At 45.5% G+C, this 23,217-nt stretch overlaps 1 protein-coding gene across 2 annotated transcripts in view; it reads left to right on the top strand.

Moving 5' to 3' along the window:
- Positions 1–23,217, top strand: part of henmt1 (HEN methyltransferase 1) — a 110,317-nt gene that overhangs the window by 8,506 nt on the left and 78,594 nt on the right. For both annotated transcript variants that reach the window (XM_048539357.1, XM_059648271.1), the window contains exon 3: positions 22,463–22,575. In XM_048539357.1, the coding sequence (XP_048395314.1) occupies positions 22,463–22,575 (113 nt within the window). The remainder of the gene's footprint in view (positions 1–22,462; positions 22,576–23,217) is intronic.

The following is a 23,217-nucleotide window of genomic DNA, read 5'->3' as shown; positions in this document are numbered from 1 at the left end:
AATCTGTCGCGCTTGATTCATGTCCCCAAAACATTGGCCTGGGCTTCTGGATTGCTATCTAGTGATATTACCATTATGTCACCACCATCTGCCACCTGAAAAGACAGGGAGGTGGGCAGAGGCGGCGGGGTTGCCTTGTTAGTTAAGAATGAAATTAAAGCTATGGCACTCAATGACATCGGGTCAGATGATGTGGAGTCTGTGTGGGTGGAGTTGACGAACCTCAAAGGCAAAAACACCATAATGGAGTTATGTACAGACCTTATAACATTGATCAGGACCAGGGGCGCAAGAAGCACCGGGAAATAGACAGGGCATGTCAGAAAGGCAAGGTCACGGTGATCATGGGGGACTTCAATATGCAGGTGGCCTGGGTGAATAATGTTGCCGGTGGATCCAAAGAAAGGGAATCCATGGAATGCTTACAGGATGGCTTTTTGGAACAGCTTGTGATAGAGCCCACAAGGGAGCAGGCTATTCTGGACTTAGTGCTATGTAATGAGCCAGATTTTACAAAAGACCTTACAGTAAGGGAACACTTAGGAGGCAGCGATCATAATATGGTAGAGTTCAGTCTGCAGTTTGAAAGAGAGAAGGCAAAATCGGATGTAATGGTGTTACAGTTAAATAAAGGTAATTACTGGGGCATGAGAGAGGAATTGATGAAAATCGACTGGAAGCAGAGCCTAGTGGGGAAGACAGTAGACCAACAATGGCAGGAGTTTCTGGGTGTAATTGAGGACACAGTACAGAGGTTCATCCCAAAGAAAAGAAAGATTATCCGGGGGCGGGGATTAGACAGCCATGGCTGACAAAGGAAGTCAGGAAATGTAACGGAGAAAAAGAGACAGCCTATACAGTGGCCAAGAGCACTGGGAAATCAGAAGATAGGGAAGGCTACAAAAACAAATGGATAACAAAGAGAGAAATAAGGAAGGAGAGGATCAAATATGAAGGTAGGCTAGCCAGTAATATTAGAAATGAGAGTAAAAGCTTTTTTCAATACATAAGAAACAAGCGAGAGGCAAAAGTAGACATTGGGCCGCTCCAAATTGATGCTGGAAGGCTAGTGATGGGACATGAGGAAATAGCTGAAGAACTAAATAAGTACTTTGCATCAGTCTTCACGGTGGAAGACATGAGTAGTATCCCAACAATTAAGGAGGATTGGGGGCAGAGTTGAGTCTGGTAGGCATTACAAAAGAGAGAGCGCTAGAAAACCTAAAAGATCTAAAAATTGATAAATCTCCTGGCCCCGATGGGCTACATCCTGGAGTTCTGAGGGCGGTGGCTGAGGAAATAGCGGAGGTATTGGTTGTGATCTTTCAAAAGTCACTGGAGTCTGGGAAAGTCCAAGATGATTGTAAAATCGCTGTTGTAACCCCCTTGATCAAGAAAGGATCAAGACAAAGGATGGAAAATTATAGGCCGATTAGCCTAACCTTGGTTTTTGGTAAAATTCTAGAATCCATTGTTAAGGATGAGATTTCTAAATTTTTGGAAGTGCAGGGTCGGATTAGAACAAGTCAGTATGGATTTAGTAAGGGGAGGTCGTGCCTGACAAACCTGTTAGAATTCTTTGAAGAGGTAACAAGTAGGTTGGACCAGGGAAACCCAGTGGATGTTATCTATCTACACTTCCAAAAGGCCTTTGATAAGGTGCCTCACAGGAGGCTGCTGAGAAAATGAGAGCCCAGGGTGTCCGAGGTGAGCTCCTGGCTTGGATTGAGGATTGGCTGTCTGACAGAAGGCAGACAGTTGGGATAAAAGGCTCTTTTTCGGAATGGCAACCAGTGAGAAGTGGTGTCCCGCAGGGTTCAGTGTTGGGGCTGCAGCTGTTCACCTTTTGTATATTAATGATCTGGATGAAGGGATTGGGGGCATTCTGGTGAAGTTTGCCGATGATACAAAGATAGGTGGACAGGCAGGTAGTACTGAGGAGGTGGGGAGGCTGCAGAAAGATTTAGACAGTTTAGGAGAGTGGCCCAGGAAATGGCTGATGAAATTCAACGTGAGCAAATGCGAGGTTTTGCACTTTGGAAAAAAGAATACAGGCATGGACTATTTTCTAAACGGTGAGAAAATTCATAAAGCCGAAGTACAAAGGGATCTAGGAGTATTGATCCAGGATTCTCTGAAGGTGAAGTTGCAGGTAGAGTCTGTGATTAAGAAGGCGAATGTAATGTTGTCGTTTATCTGAAGAGGGTTGGAATATAAAAGCAGTGATGTGCTTCTGAGACTTTATAGAGCTCTAGTTAGGCCCCACTTAGAATACTGTGTCCAATTTTGGGCCCCACACCTCAGGAAGGACATACTGGTGCTGGAGCATGTCCAGTGGAGATTCACACGGATGATCCCTGGAATGGTAGGCTTAACGTACAATGAACGGCTGAGGATCCTGGGATTGTATTCATTCGAGCTTAGAACATTGAGAGGAGATCCAGTAGAAACTTACAAGATAATGTATGGTTTAGAAAGGGTGGATGCTGGGCAGTTGTTTCCGTTAGGCGTGAAGACTAGGACCCATGGGCATAGAGTTAAAATTAAAGGGGATAAATTTAAAATGGAAATGAGGAGACATTTCTTCAGCCAGAAGGTGGTGGGCCGTTGGAATTCATTGCCACAGAGCGCAGTGGAGGACGGGGCGTTAAATGTCTTCAAGACGGAGATTGATAAATTCTTGATCTCACAAGGAATTAAGGGCTACGGGGAGAGTGCAGGGAAGTGGAGTTGAAATGCCCATCAGCCATGATTAAATGGCAGAGTGGACTCAATGGGCCGAATGGCCTTACTTCCACTCCTATGTCTTATGGTCTTATTTCTGTGGCTCCCATGGGAGCCAAACTGAGCAGAGTATATTGATGGGGTGGTCATTGGCCTGGTTGAATTTGTCCTGCTTTCTATATACAGGACATACCTGGGCATTCTCCACATTTTCAGGTAGATGCCAGTGTCGTAATATCTGCTTTATGACTTGTCATGTGTTTTATTTTTAACTAAACTAATTTGCCACTGACAAGCAATTAATTATTAACCCATTATCATTAACATGACCTGACCCAGTATAATTTCACTCTCCCAGTATCATTGAGCATTCCACTCAATTCTGAAGCAGTTTCATAAGACTTTGGTTAGGCCACACTAAAAGTACTGCGCCCAGTTTTGGTTACTGCATTATAGGAAGGATGTGGAAGCCTTGGACAGGGTGCAAAAAAGGTTTACCAGGATGCTGCTTGGATTGTAGCATATGAGATATAAGGAGAGGCTAGAAAAAGTTGATAATGAAATGTGAGGCTGGATGAACACAGCAGGCCAAGCAGCATCTCAGGAGCACAAAAGCTGACGTTTCGGGCCTAGACCCTTCATCAGAGCGTCTAGGCCCGAAACGTCAGCTTTTGTGCTCCTGAGATGCTGCTTGGCCTGCTGTGTTCATCCAGCCTCACATTTTATTATCTTGGATTCTCCAGCATCTGCAGTTCCCATTATCTCTGATGCTAGAAAAAGTTGGTTTGTTTTCTTGTGAATGGTGGAGGCTGACAGGAGACTTAATAGAATTCTGTAATATAATGAGATGCATTGATAGGATTGATGGTTAGAATCTTTTCCACAGAGTTGAAATGTCTAATACTAGGGGGCGTGCATTTAAGGTGGAAGAGGGAAAGTTCAAAGGTGATGTGAGGGGCAGGTTTTTTACACAGAGAGTGACCAGAGCCTGGAATGTGCTGCCAGGGCTGGTGGTTGAAGTAGATACGACAAGGGCATTTAAGGGTCTTTTAGACAGGCACATGTATATGCAAGGAATGGAGGAATATGGACCAATGGCAGGCAGAAGGGATTTGTTTTATTTAGCATTGTGTTCAGCACAACATCTAGGGCCAAAGGCCCCATTCCTGTGCTGTACTGTTCTATGAAGAAGGGTTGCATTGGACCCAAAACATTAACTATGCCTTCTGTCCACATGCAGTCAGACCTGCTGAGTTTCTCCAACATTTCAATACAGTGTGGAACTGGAGGAACACGGCAGGTAAGGCAGCATCTGAGGAGCAGGAAAGTCGATGTTTCGGGTTGGGACCCTTCATCAGGCCCGGGGATGGGGAAGAGAGCTCAGAAATAAGTAGAGGGAGTGAGGAGGAGCTGGTGGAAAGTAGATGCAATGGTGATAGATGGATTCAGGCTGGGGAATGTGGAGAGTGGTCATTGGGCAAGGGTGGAGTGGATAAGTGAGGAGGAAGATGGACAGGTTGTGTCAGGTCAAGGAGGCAGGATGAGAGGGAGGGCTGGACATGGGATGAAACCAGGGAGGGGTAGATTTTGAAGCTGGTGAACTCTGTGATGAGACCATTGGGCTGTTATCTCCCAAAGCGAAATATGAGGTGTTGCTCCTGCAGTTTACGTATGGTGTCATTGTAACACTGGAGAAGACCCAAGATGGACATGTTGCCGAGTTGAGGTCGGGGGGGGGGGGGGGGGTGTGGGGTGAGGGGTGAAGGGGTGAAATTTAAATGGGTGTCAACCAGAAGGTGGTGTTGATTGGAACGTACAGAGCACAGATGGTCTGCGAATCAGTGACTGAGTCTGCACTTGATCTCACCAAAGTAGAGGACACCATATCAGGAGCAATGGATACAATAGACCAGGTTAAAAGATATACAGGTGAATACCTGTTGGATTTGGAATACTTGTTTGAGACCTTGGACAGAAGTGGCAGGGGAGTTGTACAGGCAGATACAGCACTTCCTGAGGTTGCAGGGAAAGGTACCAGGTATGGTGGAAGGGTCGGTCAGAGTGTGGAGCAGATAATGGAGTTGTGGAGTAAGTGATCCCTATGGAAAACAGATAATGGTGGGGAGGGGAATATCTATTTGGTGGTGGGGTCTGATTGCAGATGGCGAAAGTGGTAGAGGATGATGCGTTGGAGTTTTCCAGCATTTTCTGTTTTTAATTCAGATTTCCAGCATCCACATTTCTTTGTTTAGATACTGAGCATTTTGGCTTAAAGATCCTGCTGTCCCATTCACTTCTTATACAGTTTAATATTCCATTCAGCAGCATTCCAGTCTCACAGAAACATAGAGGATTGGAGCAGCAGGTGGCTGACTTGAGTCTAATCCTGCTTTCTCCCCATAACCTTTGATCCCATTCACCCCAAGTGCGATATCTTGTTGCCCCTTGAATACATTCAATGTTTTGACCTCAACTACTTCCTGTGGTAATGAATTCCACAGGCTCGCCACTCATTGGGTGAAGAAGTGTCTCCTCATCTCCATCCTAAATGGTCTACACTGAATCCTCATTGTGTGACGCCTGGTTCTGGACACACCCACCATCAAGTGCATAGCTCCCTCAAAGTTGCCACCCAGGTGGATAAGGTTGTTAATGAAAGCCAAAACACCATATGCTTTCTTAACAGGGGGATCGAGTTTAAGAGCCGCGAGGTTATGCTGCAGCTCTACGAAACCCTGGTGAGACCACACTTGGAATATTGTGTCCAGTTCTGGTCGCCCTATTATAGGAAAGATGTGGAGTCTTTGGAGAGGGTGCAAAGGAGGTTTACCAGGATGCTGCCTGGACTGGAGGGCTTGTCTTACGAGGAGAGGTTGACTGAGCTCGGACTTTTCTCTCTGGAGAGAAGGAGGAAGAGAAGTGACCTGATCGAGGTGTACAAGGTAATGAGAGGCATGGATAGAGTTGATAGCCAGAGATTTTTCCCCAGGGCAGGATTGACTGCCACGAGGGGTCATAGTTTTAAGGTGTTAGGAGGAATATATGGAGGAGATGTCAGAAGGAGGTTCTTGACCCAGAGAGTTGTGAGCGCATGGAATAATTTACCAGTGGTAGTCGTGGAAGCAGTGTCACTTGTGACATTTAAGCGACTGCTGGACATGCACATGGACAGCAGTGAATTGAAAGGAATGTAGGTTAGGTTATTTTATTTTTGGATTAGGATTATTCCACGGCACAACATCGTGGGCCGAACGACCTGTACTGTGCTGTACTTTTCTGTGTTCTATGATAATAAAGTGTGAAGCTGGATGAGCACAGCAGGCCAAGCAGCATCTCAGGAGGACAAAAGCTGACATTTTGGGCCTAGACCCTTCATCAGAGAGGCGGATGGGGTGAGAGTTCTGGAATAAATAGGGAGAGATGGGGAGGCGGACCAAAGATGGAGAGAAAAGAAGATAGGTGGAGAGGAGAGTAGAGGTGGGGAGGTAGGGAGGGGATAGGTCAGTCCAGGGAAGACGGACAGGTCAAGGAGGTGGGATGAGGTTAGTAGTTAGGAAATGGAGGTGCGGCTTGGAGTGGGAGGAAGGGATGGGTGAGAGGAAGAACAGGTCAGGGAAGCAGAGACAGGCTGGGCTGGTTTTGGGATGCAGTGGGTGGAGGTGAAGAGCTGGGCTGGTTGTGTGGTGCAGTGGGGGGAGGGGACGAACTGGGCTGGTTTTGGGATGCGGTGGGGGAAGGGGAGATTTTGAAGCTGGTGAAGTCCACATTGATACCATTGGGCTGCAGGGTTCTCGAGTGGAATATGAGTTGCTGTTCCTGCAACCGTCGGGTGGCATCATTGTGGCACTGCAGGAGGCCCATGATGGACATGTCATCTAAAGAATGGGAGGGGGAGTTGAAATGGTTTGCGACTGGGAGGTGCAGTTGTTCATTGCGAACCGAGCGGAGGTGTTCTGCAAAGCGGTCCCCAAGCCTCCGCTTGGTTTCCCGAATGTAGAGGAAGCCACACCGGGTACAGTGGATGCAGTATACCACATTGGCAGATGTGCAGGTGAACCTCTGCTTAATATGGAAAGTCATCTTGGGGCCTGGGATAGGGGTGAGGGAGGAGGTGTGGGCGCAAGTGTAGCATTTCCTGCGGTTGCAGGGGAAGGTGCCGGGTGTGGTGGTGTTGGAGGGCAGTGTGGTGCGAACAAGGGAGTCACGGAGAGAGTGGTCTCTCCGGAAGGCAGACAAGGGTGGGGATGGAAAAATGTCTTGGGTGGTGAGGTCGGATTGTAGATGGCGGAAGTGTCGGAGGATGATACGTTGTATCCGGAGGTTGGTGGGGTGGTGTGTGAGAACGAGGGGGATCCCCTTTGGGCGGTTGTGGCGAGGGCGGGGTTTGAGGGATGTGTTGCAGGAAATGCGGGAGACGCGGTCAAGGGCGTTCTCGACCACTGTGGGGGTAAAGTTGCGGTCCTTGAAGAATTTGGACATCTGGGATGTGCGGGAGTGGAATGCCTCATTATGGGAGCAACTGCAGGAAATGCTACTCTTGCCCCCACACCTCCTCCCTCATCCCTATCCCCCAAGATGACTTTCCATATTAAGCAGAGGTTCACCTGCACATCTGTCAATGTGGTATACTGTATCCATTGTACCCGGTGTGGCTTCCTCTACATTGGGGAAACCAAGCGGAGGCTTGGGGACCGCTTTGTAAACACCTCTGCTCGGTTCACAATAAACAACGGCACCTCCCAGTTGCGAACCATTTCAACTCCCCCTCCCATTCTTTAGATATCATGTCCATCTTGGGCCTCCTGCAGTGCCACAATGATGCCACCCGACGGTTGCAGGAACAGCAACTCATATTCCGCTTGGGAACCCTGCAGCCCAATGGTATCAATGTGGACTTCACCAGCTTCAAAATCTCCCCTTCCCCCATCGCATCCCAAAACCAGCCCAGTTCGTCCCCTCCCCCCATTGCACCACACAACCAGCCCAGCTCTTCCCCTGCCCCCACTGCATCCCAAAACCAGCCCAGCCTGTCTCTGCCTCCCTAACCTGTTCTTCCTCACACCCATCCCTTCCGCCCACCCCAAGCCGCACCTCCAATTCCTGCCTACGAACCTCATCCCACCTCCTTGACCTGTCCGTCTTCCCTGGACTGACCTATCCCCTCCCAACCTCCCCACCTATACTCTCCTCTCTACCTGTCTTCTTTTCTCACCATCTTCAGTCCACCTCCCCCTCTCTCCCTATTTATTCCAGAACTCTCACCCCATCCCCCTCTCTGATGAAGGGTCTTGGCCCGAAACGTCAGCTTTTGTGTTCCTCAGCTGCTGCTTGGCCTGCTGTGTTCATCCTGCTTCACACTTTATTATCTTGGATTCTCCAGCATCTGCAGTTCCCATTATCACTGATACAATTCTGTGTTCTATGTTCAGGAACATCATCCCTGCATCTCCTCTGTCTAATCCTGTTAAAACTTTATAATTCTCTGTGAGATGCCCCCTCATTTGTCTGAACTCTAGCGAAAACAATCCCAACCCAGTCAATCTCTCCTCATACGTCTGACACCGCCCCCCCCCCCCCATCCCCGGATTCAGCCAGGTAAACCTTCACTGCCCTTCCTCGAGAGCAAGAGCATCCTTCTTCTGAAAAGGAGATCAAAACTGCACACAGTATTCCAGATGTGGTCTCACCAAGGCCCTATACAACTCCAACAACACAGTACTCCAAACTCCATCGCAATGAAGGCCAATATACCTTCACCTTATTTACAACCTGCTGCACCTGCATGCTTACCTTCAGCGACTGGTGCACAAGGACATCCAGGTCCCAGCAGGTAGTAAATAAGGTCAAGGGTATGTTGGCCTTCCAGGTCCCACTGCACACTCCCCTCTCCCAAGTTACAGCTATTCAGGTAGTAATCTCCCTTAGAGATAGCAGGTATTGCAGATGCTGGAGAATCTGAGATAACAAGATGTAGAGCTAGATGAACACATCAGGCCAAGCAGCATCAGAGGAGCAGGAAAGCTGACGTTTCGGGCCTAGACCCTTCTTCAGTCTAGGCCCTAAACGTATGCTTTCTTGCTCCTCTGCTGCTTGGCCTGCTGTATTCATCCAGCTCTGCACCTTGTTATCTCAGTAATCTGCCTTCTTGTTTTTGCTTCTAAGTGAATAACCTCACATTTATCAAAATTATACTGAATCTGCCATTGAATTGTCCACTCACCCAATCTGTTGAGATCGTGCTGAGGGATCTCTGCATCCTCGATACAGGCCACCCTCCCATCCAACTTGGTATCATCTACAAACTTGGAGATGTTACATTTTGTTCCCTCGCCCAAATCAATAATATATATTGTGAATAGCTAGTGTCCCAGCATCAATCCCTGTGGCACCCCACTAGTTGCTTACTGCCTGTCAATTTGAAAAGGACCCATTAATTCCTATCCTTTGCTTCCTCTCTCCAACCAGTTTGCTATCCACTTCAATACACTTCCCCAATCCCATGTGCTTTGATCTTGCATTTAATCTCTCATGTGGGACTTTGTCAAACACAACCTCCTGCTTACTTACCATAGGTTTCCACTATCCAGTACAAACCCACTGTGCTGCTCACTTCACGTACCCTTTAATACCCGACTCCAGTGTAATCTCACTTTCTTCATTGCTTCGAATGCTGTTAATATTTGCCTATGAATCTACCTGTCAACAGCAGTTTGTTGAAGTGAATGCAACATTTTGCCTGCTTCTGTGCAAAGAACTGTTTTGAAAACTTGCAGTGTTCTGCTAACTGAATTCTATCTTTTTTCTTCTGTTTTTACACACTTGGCTGCTAAAGTTTGCTGCTTATTAACCCTTCCTGTCCTTATTTCCTAACCTTTATCATCTGAGTCCTGACTAGCTACCGCCTCATGGACAGTATTTTATCATGAGGTTGTTGACTTGCTCGCCGAGCTGGCTTGTTCTCGTTCAGACATTTTGTCACCATGCTCGGTGACACCGTCAGTGGAGCCTCCGATGAAGCGGTGTTATTCTCCTGCACTTGGAATTTATACTGTTTGGTCCATTATGGTGAGTGGTGTCATTTCTGGTTTTGATCTGTATAGGTTTGTATACAGGGTCCAATTGTTATCTATCTAGACTTCCAAAAGGCCTTTGATACGGTGCCTCACAGGAGGCTGCTGAGCAAGGTGAGGACCCATGGCGTTCGAGGTGAGCTACTGGCTTAGATTGAGGATTGGCTGTCTGACAGAAGGCAGAGAGTTGGGATAAAAGGCTCTTTTTCGGAATGGCAGTCGGTGACGAGTGGTGTCCTGCAGGGTTCAGTGTTGGGGCCGCAGCTGTTCACCTTATATATTAATGATCTGGATGAAGGGACTGGGGGCATTCTGGTGAAGTTTGCCAATGATACAAAGATAGATGGACAGGCAGCTAGTACTGAGGAGGTGGGGAAGCTGCAGAAAGATTTAGACAGTTTAGGAGAGTGAATTTCATCAGCCATTTCCTGGACCAATGTGAGTAAATGTGAGGTTTTGCACTTTGGAAAAAAAATGCAGGCATGGACTATTTTCTAAATGGTGAGAAAATTCGCAAAGCAGAAGTACAAAGGGATCTGGGAGTGTTGGTCCAGGATTCTCTAAAGGTTAACTTGCAGGTAGAGTCCGTAATTAAGAAAGCGAATGTAATGTTGTCGTTTACCTCAAGAGGGTTGGAATATAAAAGCAGTGATGTGCTTTTGAGGCTTTATAAAGCTCTAGTTAGGCCCCATTTGGAATAGAACATAGAACAGTACAGCACAGAACAGGCCTTTCAGCCCAATTTTGGGCCCTATGCCTCAGGAAGGACATACTAGCCCTGGAGCGTGTCCAGCAGAGATTCACACGGATGATCCCTAGAATGGTAGGTTTAACGTATGATGAATGGCTAAGGATCCTGGGATTGTACTGATTAGAGTTTAGAATGTTGAGGGGAGATCTAATAGAAACTTACAAGATAATGTATGGTTTAGAAGGGGTGGACGCTAGGAAGTTGTTTGCGTTAGGCGAGGAGACTAGGAGCCGTGGGCACAGCCTTAAAATTAGAGGGGATAAATTCAAAACTGAAATGAGACAACATTTCTCCAGCCAGAGAGTGGCGGGCTAGTGGAATTCATTGCCATGGAGTGCAGTGGAGGTCGGGACATTGGATGCCTTCAAGGCAGAGATCGACAAATTCTTCATCTCACAAGGAATTAAGGGCTATGGCGAGAGTGCAGGGAAGTGGAGTTGAAATGCCTATCAGCCATGATTTAAATGGCGGAGTGGACTTGATGGGCCGAATGGCCTTATTTCCACTCCGACATCTTATGGTCTAATTCTATATTTTTATTGATTGCATTTCGAGTGAAGAACTATGCCTTGAAGAATTACTGTGCATGTCTGTGTTTGGCTTGGGCTACTGTGGTTACCTTGTCCTAGCTAAACTGATGGCCTTTATTGTCTGAGTGTACCAATATTAAGGAGTATTCATTGTGCTGTTTTGCTGCTAGTTGATGTTCAAGTGTTCAAAGTTTTGGTAAGGATCTGTAGCTCAGGTTGTGGCGATGAATGGTGGTGGAATGTCTGAATGAGAACAAGCCAGCTTGGCAAGCAAGTCAACAGCTTCACCCACAACCTGAGCTACAGATCTTTGCCAGAACGTTGGGTATTTTATCATTTGTAGTTGCCTCTTAATTTTTGATTGGTTTCTTAAGGTGATGGTCATCTTACTGATCCACCTTCCCATTACTTCCTCAATATTCTGTAAATGTCAGTCACTCTGAAGGGGCTGTACTATGTTTTATAGGTCAGAAGTCACATGACGCCAGGTTATAGTCCAACAGGAACAAAAACAGAAGTTGCTAGAAGTTCAGCAGGTCTGGCAGCATCTGTGAAGAAAAATCACATCATGATGTCATTCCCTTGTTCAACAAAGGGAATAGGGATAATCCTGGAAATTACAGACCAGTCAGTCTGTCTTCTGTGGTGGGCAAACTATTAGAGAGGATTCTGAGAGATAGTATTTAAGATTATTTGGAAAATCTCAGTTTGATTAGAAATAGTCAGCATGGCTTTGTGAGGGGAAGGTCATGCCTCACAAACCTTATTGAGTTCTTTGAGAAGGTGACCAAACAGGTAGATGAGAGTAAACCGGTTGATGTGTTGTATATGGATTTCAGCAAGGCGTTCGCTAAGGTTCCCCACCGTAGGCTATTGTACAAAATGCGGAGGAATGGAATTGTGGGAGATATAGCAGTTTGGATCGGAAATTGGCTTGCTGAAAGAAGACAGAGGGTGGTAGTTGATGAGAAATGTTCATCCTGGAGACCAGTTACTAGTGGTGTACCACAAGGGTCGGTGTTGGGTCCACTGCTGTTTGTCATTTTTATAAATGACCTGGATGACGGCGTAGAAGGATGGGTTAGTAAATTTGCAGACGACACTAAGGTCGGTGGAGTTGTGGAGAGTGACGAAGGATGCTGTAGGTTGCAGAGAGACATAGATAAGCTGCAGAGCTGGGCTGAGAGGTGGCAATTGGAGTTTAATGCAGACAAGTGTGAGGTGATGCACTTTGGTAGGAGTAACCGGAAGGCAAAGTACAGGGCTAATGGTAAGATTCTTAGCAGTGTAGATGAGCAGAGAGATCTCGGTGTCCATGTACACAGATCCTTGAAAGTTGCCACCCAGTTTGACAGGGTTGTTAAGAAGGCATACAGTGTTTTAGCTTTTATTCATAGAGGGATCGAGTTCTGGAACCAAGAGGTTATGCTGCAGCTGTACAAAACTCTGGTGCGGCCGCACTTGGAGTATTGTGTACAGTTCTGGTCACCGCATTATAAGAAGGATGTGGAAGCTTTGGAAAGGGTGCAGTGGAGATTTACTAGGATGTTGCCTGGTATGGAGGGAAGGTCTTACGAGGAAAGGCTGAGGGACTTGAGGCTGTTTTCATTAGAGAGAAGGTTGAGAAGTGACTTAATTGAAACATATAAAATAATCCGAGGGTTAGATAGGGTGGATAGGGAGAGCCTTTTTCCTAGGATGGTGATGGCGAGCACGCGGGGGCATAACTTTAAATTGAGGGGTGAAAGATATAGGACAGATGTCAGAGGTAGTTTCTTTACTCAGAGAGTAGTAAGGGAATGGAACGCTTTGCCTGCAATGGTAGTAGATTTGCCAACTTTAGGTACATTTAAGTCATCATTGGACAAGCAAATGGACATGCATGGAATAGTGTAGGTTAGATGGGCTTGAGATCGGTATGACAGGTCGGCACAACATCGAGGGCCGAAGGGCCTGTACTGTGCTGTAATGTTCTATGTTCTATGTTCCTTGTAAGCCTTATTGAATTCTTTGAGGATATGACAAAACACATTGATGAAGGTAGAGCAGTGCTTGTGGTGTATATGGACTTTAGTAAGGCACTCGATAAGGTTCCACATGGTAGGCTCAGGAGGCATGGGATTCAGGGAAATTTTGTTGTCTACATACAAAACTGGTAATCCAACAGAAGACAGAGGGTGGCAGTAGACGGAAAGTATTCAGCCTGGAGCTCAGTGACCACTGGTTTCTCGCAGCAATCTGTTCTGGGACCTCTGCTCTTTGTGATCTTTATAAGTGACTTGGATGAGGTAGTGGCAGGGTCGGTGAGTAAGTTTTTCGATGTCACAAACGTTGGTGGAGTTGTGGATAGCATGGAGAGCTGTTGTCGGTAAAAACGGGATATTGACAGGATGCAGATCAGGGCCAAGAAGTTGCAGATGGAATTCAGCCCGGAAAAGTGTGAAGGGATTCATTTTGGAAGGCTGAATTTGAATGCGGAATACAAGGTTAATGGTGGGATTCTCGGCAGTGTGGAGGAACAGAGAGGTCTTAGGGTGCATGCCCATAGATCCCTCAAAGTTGCTTCCCAAGTTGACAGGGCTGTTAAGAATGTGTGTGGTGTGTTTGATTTCATTGGCAGGGGAATTGAGTTTAAGCACCAAGAGGTTATGCTGCAGCTCTATAAAACCCCGGTGAGACCACACTTGGAATATTGTGTTCAGTTCCAGTCACCTCATTATAGGAAAGATGTGGAAGCTTTAGAGAGGGTGCAGGGGAGATTTATCAGGATGCTGCCTGGACTGGAGGGCAGGTCGAATAAGGAAAGGTTGAGAGAGCTGGGGCTTTTCCCCTTGGAGCAAAGAAGGATGAGAGGTGACTTGATAGAGGTTTACAAGATGATGAGGCATAGATGGATTGGAGAGCCAGAGATTATTTCCCCAGTTCGGAAAAGGCTAATATGAGGGGGCATAATTTTAAGGTGATTGCAGGGAGATGTCAGAGGTAGATTTATTACACAAAGAGTGGTGGGCGTGTGGAATGCGATGCCGATGGTGGTAGTGGAGTCAGACACTTGGGACATTTAAACAACTCTTGGATAGGCACACGGATGATAGTATAATGTAGGATATGCAGGGTCGTTTGATCTTAGTAGGGTAATAGATCGGTACAACATTGTTGGCCAAAGGGCCTGTGCTGTGCTGTAATGTTCTATGTTTTAATTCTAAAGTACATAAACAAAGTTGCTGGAAAAGCTCAGCGGGTCTGACAGCATCTGTGAAGGGAAAAACAGAGTTAATATTTCAGGTCCGGTGATCCCTCCTCAGAACTGATTCCAAAGTAGCAAATTTATATTTCGATCTGTTACATACTTTGAGCCAAGGTGAATGATTCTCTTTAACATAGAACAGTACAGCACAGAACAGGCCCTTCAGCCCACGATGTTGTGCCGACCATTGATCCTCATGTATGCACCCTCAAATTTCTGTGACCATATGCATGTCCAGCAGTCTCTTAAATGTCCTCAATGACCTTGCTTCCACAACTGCTGCTGGCAACGCATTCCATGGTCTCACAGCTCTCTGTGTAAAGAACCCGCCTCTGACATCCCCTCTATACTTTCCTCCAACCAGCTTAAAACTATGACCCCTCGTGTTAGCCATTTCTGCCCTGGGAAATAGTCTCTGGCTATCAACTCTATCTATGCCTCTCATTATCTTGTATACCTCAATTAGGTCCCCTTTCCTCCTCCTTTTCTCCAATGAAAAGAGTCCGAGCTCAGTCAACCTCTCTTCATAAGATAAGCCCTCCAGTCCAGGCAGCATCCTGATAAACCTCCTCTGAAGCCTCTCCAAAGCATCCACATCTTTCCTATAACAGGGCGACCAGAACTGGACGCAGTTTTCCAAGTGCGGTCTAACCAAAGTTTTATAGAGCTGCAACAAGATCTCGCGACTCTTAAACTCAATCCCCCTGTTAATGAAAGCCAAAACACCATATGCTTAAGATGCTTAAGTTTTCTGGTTGCAGCGCGAGCGGGAGCTTGGAGCAGGCGCCTGTGGGGAAGCCGGTGAGTCACTGTTTTTGAATCGTTAAAAAGCTTACCTCGTGAATAGGCGGAGGGACGCTGAGCAGGAGCCGACACGGGTCTGGCAAGTGAGTGAGGTAATATATTTGTGTGGTTACGTTAGCCGAAACACTACCAGGGTAGTGTCTCCCACCCATCCTCCTCCTCTAACCGAAAAAAAAAGGTTCTGTGTGCCTGATTGGTAAGGTAACAAGTTTATTTTTTATTTTTTTTAAGTCTTTGGGAATTTAGAATAATGGGAACGGAGGTCAAGGCAGTTGAATGTTCCTCCTGCAGAGTGTAGGAGGTAAGGGTCACCACTAGTGTCCCTGCTGACTACATCTGCGGGAAGTGCACCCAACTCCAGCTCCTTGAAAACCACATTAGGGAACTGGAGCTGGATGAACTTCGGATCATCCGGGAGGCAGAGGGGCTTATTGAGAGGAGTTACAGGGAGGTAATCACTCCTCAAGTACAGGAAAAAGGCAGATGGGTTACGGTCAGGGGACGGAAAGGGAACCGGCAGGGAGTGCAGGGATCCCCTGTGGTTATTCCCCTCAACAATAAGTATACCGTTTTGGATACTGTTGGGGGGACGACTTACCAGGGGAAAGCAGTGGGGCACAGGTCTCTGGCACAGAGTCCTTCCCTGCTGCTCAGAAGGAAAGGGGGAAGAGGAGCAGAGCAGTAGTCATTGGGGACTCCATAGTTAGGGGCACAGATAGGAGGTTCTGTGGGGACCAGAGAGACTCACGGTTGGTATGTTGCCTCCCAGGTGCCAGGGTGCGTGATGTCTCTGATCGTGTTATTGGGATCCTTAAGGGGGAGGGGGAGCAGCCCCAAGTCATGGTCCACATTGGCATCAATGACATAGGTAGGAAGAGAGATGGGGATTTAAGGCAGAAATTCAGGGAGCTAGGATGGAAGCTGAGAGCTAGGACGAACAGAGTTGTTGTCTCTGGTTTGTTGCCCGTGCCACGTGCTAGTGAGGCGAGGAATAGGGAGAGAGAGGAGTTGAATACGTGGCTACAGGGATGGTGCAGGAGGGAGGGTTTTGGATTCTTGAATAATTGGGGCTCTTTCTGGGGTAGGTGGGACCTCTACAAGCAAGATGGTCTTCACCTGAACCAGAGGGTTACCGATATCCTGGGGGGGATATTTGCTGAGGCTATTCGGGTGGGTTTAAACTAATTCAGCAGGGGGATGGGCACCAAAATTGTAGTTCGACTAAAGAAAAGGTTGAGAGTAGGGTGGTCCGAAATAAAGTTTCAGGGAAGCAAGATGGCATCGGCAAGCAAGAAGTTGGATTGAAGTGTGTCTACTTCAATGCCAGGAGCATCCGGAATAAGGTGGGTGAACTTGCAGCATGGGTTAGTACCTGGGACTTCGATGTTGTGGCCATTTCGGAGACATGGAAAGAGCAGGGACAGGAATGGTTGTTGCAGGTTCCGGGATTAAGATGTTTCAGTAAGAACAGAGAAGATGGTAAAAGCGGGGGAGGTGTGGCATTGTTGGTCAAGGACAGTATTACAGTTGCAGAAAGGATGTCTGGGGACTCGTCAACTGAGGTAGTATGGGCTGAGGTTAGAAACAGGAAAGGAGACACCACCCTGTTGGGAGTTTTCTGTAGGCCTCCAAATAGTTCCATATATGTAGAGGAAAGGATAGCAAAGATGATTCTCGATAGGAGTGAGAGAGACAGGGTAGTTGTCATGGGGGACTTCAACTTTCCAGATATTGACTGGGAACACTATAGTTTGAGTACAATAGATGGGTCAGTTTTTGTCCAGTGTGTGCAGGAGGGCTCCCTGACACAGTATGTAGATAGGCCAACAAGGGGCGGAACCACATTAGATTTGGTACTGGGTAATGAGCCCAGCCAGGTGTTAGATTTGGAAGTAGATGAGCACTTTGGTGATAGCGATCACAATTCTGTTATGTTTACTTTAGTGATGGAAAGGGATAGGTGTATACCACTGGGCAAGAGTTATAGCTGGGGGAAAGGCAATTACGATAAGATTAGGCAAGATTTAGGGAGCATAGGATGGGGAAGGAAACTGCAGGGGATGGGCACATTAGAAATGTGGAGCTTATTCAAGGAAAAGCTCCTGGGTGTCCTAGATAAATATGTACCTGTCAGGCAGGGAGGAAGCTGTAGAGTGTGGGAGACGTGGTTTACGAAGGAGGTGGAATCTCTGGTCAAGAGGAAGAAGAACGCTTATGTTAGGATGAGATGTGAAGGCTCAGTTAGCGCACTTGAGGGCTACGAGGTAGCCAGGAAAGACCTAAAGAGAGAGCTCAGAAGAGCCAGGAGGAGACATGAGAAGTTGTTGGCGGATAGGATTAGGGTAAACCCTAAGGCTTTCTATAGGTATTTAAGGAATAAAAGAATGACAAAAGTAAGATTAGGCCCAATCAAGGATAGTAGTGGTAAGTTGTGTGTGGAGTCAGATGAGATAGGGGAAGCGCTAAATTAATATTTTTCAACAGTATTCACTCTAGAAAACGACAATGTTGTCAAGGAGAATACTGAGATACAGGCTACTAGACTAGGTGGGATTGAGGTTCACAAGGAAGAGGTATTAGAAATCCTTCAGAGGGTGAAGATAGATAAGTGCCCTGGGCCGGATGGGATTTATCTTCGGATCCTCTGGAAAGCCAGGGAGGAGATTGCCGAGCCTTTGGCATTGATCTTTAACTTGTCATTGTCTACAGAAATAGTGCCAGATGACTGGAGGATAGCAAATGTGGTTCTCCTGTTCAAGAAGGGGAGTAGAGACAACCCTGGTAATGATAGACCAGTGAGCCTTACCTCAGTTGTTGGTAAAGTGTTGGAAAAGGTTATAAGGGATAGGATTTATAATCATCTAGAAGAGAATAAATTGATTAGGGATAGTCAGCACGGTTTTGTGAAGGGAAGGCCGTGCCTCACAAACTTTATTGAGTTCTTTGAGAAGGTGACCAAACAGGTAGATGAGAATAAACCGGTTGATGTGGTGGTGTATATGGATTTCAGCAAGGCGTTCGATAAGGTTCCCCACAATAGACTATTGTACAAAATGCGGAGGAATGGAATTGTGAGAGATATAGCAGTTTGGATCGGAAATTGGCTTGCTGAAAGAAGACAGAGGGTGGTAGTTGATGGGAAATGTTCATCCTGGAGACCAGTTACTAGTGGTGTACCGCAAGGGTCGGTGTTGGGTCCACTGCTGTTTGTCATTTTTATAAATGACCTGGATGAGGGCATAGAAGGATGGGTGAGTAAATTTGCAGACGACACTAAGGTCGGTGGAGTTGTGGATAGTGACGAAGGATGCTGTAGGTTGCAGAGAGACATAGATGAGCTGCAGAGCTGGGCTGAGAGGTGGCAAATGGAGTTTAATGCAGACAAGTGTGAGGTGATGCACTTTGGTAGGAGTAACCGGAAGGCAAAATACAGGGCTAATGGTAAGATTCTCAGCAGTGTAGATGAGCAGAGAGATCTCGGTGTCCATGTACACAGATCCTTGAAAGTTGCCACCCAGTTTGACAGGGTTGTTAAGAAGGCATACAGTGTTTTAGCTTTTATTAATAGAGGGATCGAGTTCTGGAACCAAGAGGTTATGCTGCAGCTGTACAAAACTCTGGTGCGGCCGCACTTGGAGTATTGTGTACAGTTCTGGTCACCGCATTATAAGAAGGATGTGGAAGCTTTGGAAAGGGTGCAGAGGAGATTTACTAGGATGTTGCCTGGTATGGAGGGAAGGTCTTACGAGGAAAGGCTGAGGGACTTGAGGCTGTTTTCATTGGAGAGAAGAAGGTTGAGAGGTGACTTAACTGAAACATATAAAATAATCAGAGGGTTAGATAGGGTGGATAGGGAGAGCCTTTATCCTAGGATGGTGACGGCGAGCACGAAGGGGCACAGCTTTAAATTGAGGGGTGAAAGATATAGGACAGATGTCAGAGGTAGTTTCTTTACTCAGAGTAGTAAGGGAATGGAACGCTTTGCCTGCAACGGTAGTAGATTCGCCAACTTTAGGTACGTTTAAGTCGTCATTGGACAAGCATATGGACGTACATGGAATAGTGTAGGTTAAATGGGCTTGAGATCGGTATGACAGGTCGGCACAACATCGACAGCCGAAGGGCCTGTACTGTACTGTAATGTTCTATATGTTCTAAAACTAAACTAACTGAAGCCTAACCCTATCCAACTTTGACAATGAAACAACAAAAGTGGCTTCACATTTGTTCTGTAACCAAGCCATAGTTATGTAACAGTGGACCTTTTTGAACCATATGTTCCATCTTAACACTGGATGGATTTTGAAACGATGAAGGATGATTTAATCGAAACTTAAAGAACACTGAACAGCCTGAAGAGGTTATTTTTCTTTGTTCATTCACGGAATGTGGGCATCACTGACAAGGCAGCATTTATTGCCCATCCCTAATTACCCAGAGTCAACCACATTGCTGTGGGTGTGGAGTCACATGTAGGTCAGACCAGGTAAGGATGTTAGTTTCCTTCCCTAAAGAACATTAGTGAACCAGATGGGTTTTTCCTGACAATCAACAATGGATTCATGGTCATCATTAGATTCTTAATTCCAGATATTTTATGGTCTTATAATTTGAATCCAATAAGACACAGGTGTGGAAGGCCATTCAGCCTATTGAGTCCACTCTGCCATTTCTTCATGGCTGACGGGCATTTCAACTCTACTTCCCTGCACTCTGCCCATAGCCCTTAATTCCACCATATGCCATGGTGGGATTCAAACCCAGGACACCAGAATGTTGTCCGGCCTCTGGATTAACAGTCCAGTGATAATACCACGAGGCCGTTGCCTCTCCTTAATGAACCCTGGAATTTATTCCAGGGCTGTGGAGGACAGGTCATTGAGTAGATGTAAGACAGAGATAGGTTCTTGATTGTCAAGAGGCCCAAAAGTTATGGGGGGAAAGAGGGAGAATGGGGTTGAAAAACCCAGCAGCCATGATTGAATTGAATCTCGGTAACTCTTCATCGGATGAAGCTAGACTCGAAACGCTTACTTGATTTCTATCCATGGATGCTGATGATCTGCTGTGATCTCTAGCATTTTTTTATTTTCAAGTCACGACCTTACTTTGGGCTAAGGAAAATATGGCATTTTTCACTTGACAAGCAGAATGCAGATACAGGCACAGGCACTCATGATGCACCATGAGTACCTAATATTGACTTGTTAAACAGTATAGTATTAATTAATACTTTGCTTGCTTAGTAACTACATTAACCAAATTATGAATTAATTATTGAAGAATAAACTCTGGATTCTACCATAGGTTATTAGAACAAAGAATAATACAACACAGGAACAGGCCTTTCGGCCCTCCAAGCCTGTGCTAATGCATTTTGCCCTTCCATACTAAAACTGCCTTTACTTACAGGATAATAAAGTGTGAAGCTGGATGAACACAGCAGGCCAAGCAGCATCTCAGGAGCACAAAAGCTGACGTTTTGGGCCTAGACCCCTCATCAGAGACGGGGATGGGGAGAGGGCTCTGGAATAAATAGGGAGAGGGGGGAGGCGGACCGAAGATGGAGAGAAAATAAGATAGGTGGGGAGGTAGGGAGGGGGAATAGCCCAACGATGATCAACTATTCCTAAGAATTCACGATTGTGGAGTTGTTGGAAATGTTCTTTCCAGCATTGATGAATGATGTTATCATCTTTGAGAGTTACCAATATGTGAGCTAAGAGGACTTTGTACATTTGTCCTCAGTCCAGAGATGTTTTGCATTTCTTAACAGACGCATAGAAAATAGGAGTAGGATGAAACCGTTTGGGTCTTGGAGCCTTCTATACCATTCAACATAATCATGGCGGATCATTTAAATGTCTCTCTCCCTATAGTCCTTGACACTTCTAGACTCTAGAAATATATTTGTTTATATCCAATGATTTGGCCTCCACAACTTTCTGAGGCAGAGAATTCCAGGGGTTCACCACCTTCTGAGTTTAAAAAATTTCACCTCATCTCAGTCCAAAATGGCCTACCCTGCATCCTGAAGCCTTGAACCTTTGGTAACCCCTGATTGCGGAAAACAGTATCCATGTACCTGGTCTGTTTAGTCCTGCCTGATTTTTATATTGCTGAAAGAAAGGCACATTTTGTTGAAGCTTGTCATCTTGACATTGAAGCTTTCATCAGGACATTTTGTAAGTAACAGACATACCCCTTATGATCAACAGAGACCCTAAAATTATAAAACAAGTAGGCCATTTGTTTCTGTCACAGTTCAATCTGACCATGATTGATCTTCTTCCTCAGTCACATTTTGCTGCAGTATCCCTGTATCCTTTGATTCCATTCAGAACTAAAAACATGACCATCTGCAAATTTCATATAGTTGACGATTGAATTTCTTTCCTAAACATTAAAGATTCAATCTTGCAAAGCATATGGCAGATGTACTAAAAGTTTCAAAAGGGAATTGGATAAATTACTTGAAATGGAACATTTGAAGAGAAAGGGATGAAGTTGAAAGGAAAGCTGGATTATATTGATAACCCTCACCAAGAAAAATCAAAAGTGCATTCGGCCAAATCGCACTCTGAGCTGTTGCAAGCCGTGCCCCCATGATACTTCATTGAGGAGTGAAGGCTTTTACTTCATTTTATGCTGTCAGTAATCATAAAATGATACAGCACAGAAGACCATTTGGTCTTTTGTGCCTGTGCTGCCCAACCAATTAATCTCACTCCCTTCTTCATTCCTAGAATTTTTTTTTTGCAAACCTGAGCTAAATTGGGTTTGAACATTTCACCTTCTAGGCTATGTGATTTAATTTGCTTGTCAAATATTTCCATTTAGTATATGATCTACTAATCTACATTTGGAATGATAAGCATTTTGAAGGATGCTTATCTCTTAATTACTGAGGTTCATATGATTGGTCTGTTTTCAGCCCTGTGGATGTTTTTATGATTCTTCCAGTCCTTGTTTTCACTAATACTTCATTGTGTAGAAGCAAATACTCAGAGATTGGAAATGAATGATCCTTTGACACCTGTGAATGGTGAGCCTTTGACAGTCAGATGCAAACCTTGCATTGCTGTTCCGTTGTGCAGTGATTGAGGAAGTGACGGTTTCTAGAGCAGACATGAATATAAAAATTTAATATTACATCTGTAATAACAACTTGCATTCATTTGGCACCTGTAATGTAACAAAATAATTATGAAAGGATCTCCAGTTTGACTTTTAGAGGATTTGACTGAAATTATTAATGTAATAATTTTCCAGTTCTGTAAAATGCCAAATATGGACAGTTAATTACTGACTTTTTAAAAATTTCTATTATTTTCAGGTTGCTGATTTGGGCTGTGCTGAATGTATGCTGTTGTCACGCTTAAAATTCTGCAACTGCATTGAAGACCTTATTGGAGTCGATACTGACTTAGAACTGCTGAAGGAAAAAATGTAATGTCTTTTTGATAAATGCTGATCTGAAAATTTCTGACAGCATTAGAATAGTTATTCTGTTAAGTCCGTTTGTCCTGTTCAGAAGAAGCAATGTCCACCTTCTTAAATTAGAATTGTGCAAACTAATTAAAAAGTTGGATGTCCTATTGACAGATTTCTGAAATTAGCAACACTGGAGGAAATAATAAACAGTGAAACAAACAGAAAGCTGGAGAAACTTTGGCAGCATCTGTGAAGAGAAATATAATTAACTTTTGATTTAATTTATTTATTGTTGTCACATGTACCTAATACAGTGAAAAATTTTGTTTTACGGAGCAGTGCATCCAGATCATAACATGCAATGACATACAGATCATAAGGTGTTTAGACAGAATGAAGCATACAAGTTATAGCTGCACAGGAAGTGCACAAAAGCAAGGTCAACATTATGTTTGAAATTAGAGTGGTCCATTCAAAAGGCTAACAACGGCAGGTAAGAAGTTGTTCTTGAACTGGGCGGCACGGTGGCTCAGTGGTTAGCACTGCAGCCTCACAGCGCCAGGGACCCAGGTTCGATTCCAGCCTCTGGTAACTGTCTGTGCGGAGTTTGCACATTCTCCCTGTGTCTGCGTGGGTTTCCTCCGGGTGCTCCAGCTT

Source organism: Stegostoma tigrinum, chromosome 8 (assembly GCF_030684315.1).
Source record: "Stegostoma tigrinum isolate sSteTig4 chromosome 8, sSteTig4.hap1, whole genome shotgun sequence".
Classification (NCBI taxonomy): Eukaryota; Metazoa; Chordata; class Chondrichthyes; order Orectolobiformes; family Stegostomatidae; genus Stegostoma; species Stegostoma tigrinum.
Note: the sequence above shows the minus strand (reverse complement) of the source record. Positions and strands in the feature narration are given on the sequence as shown.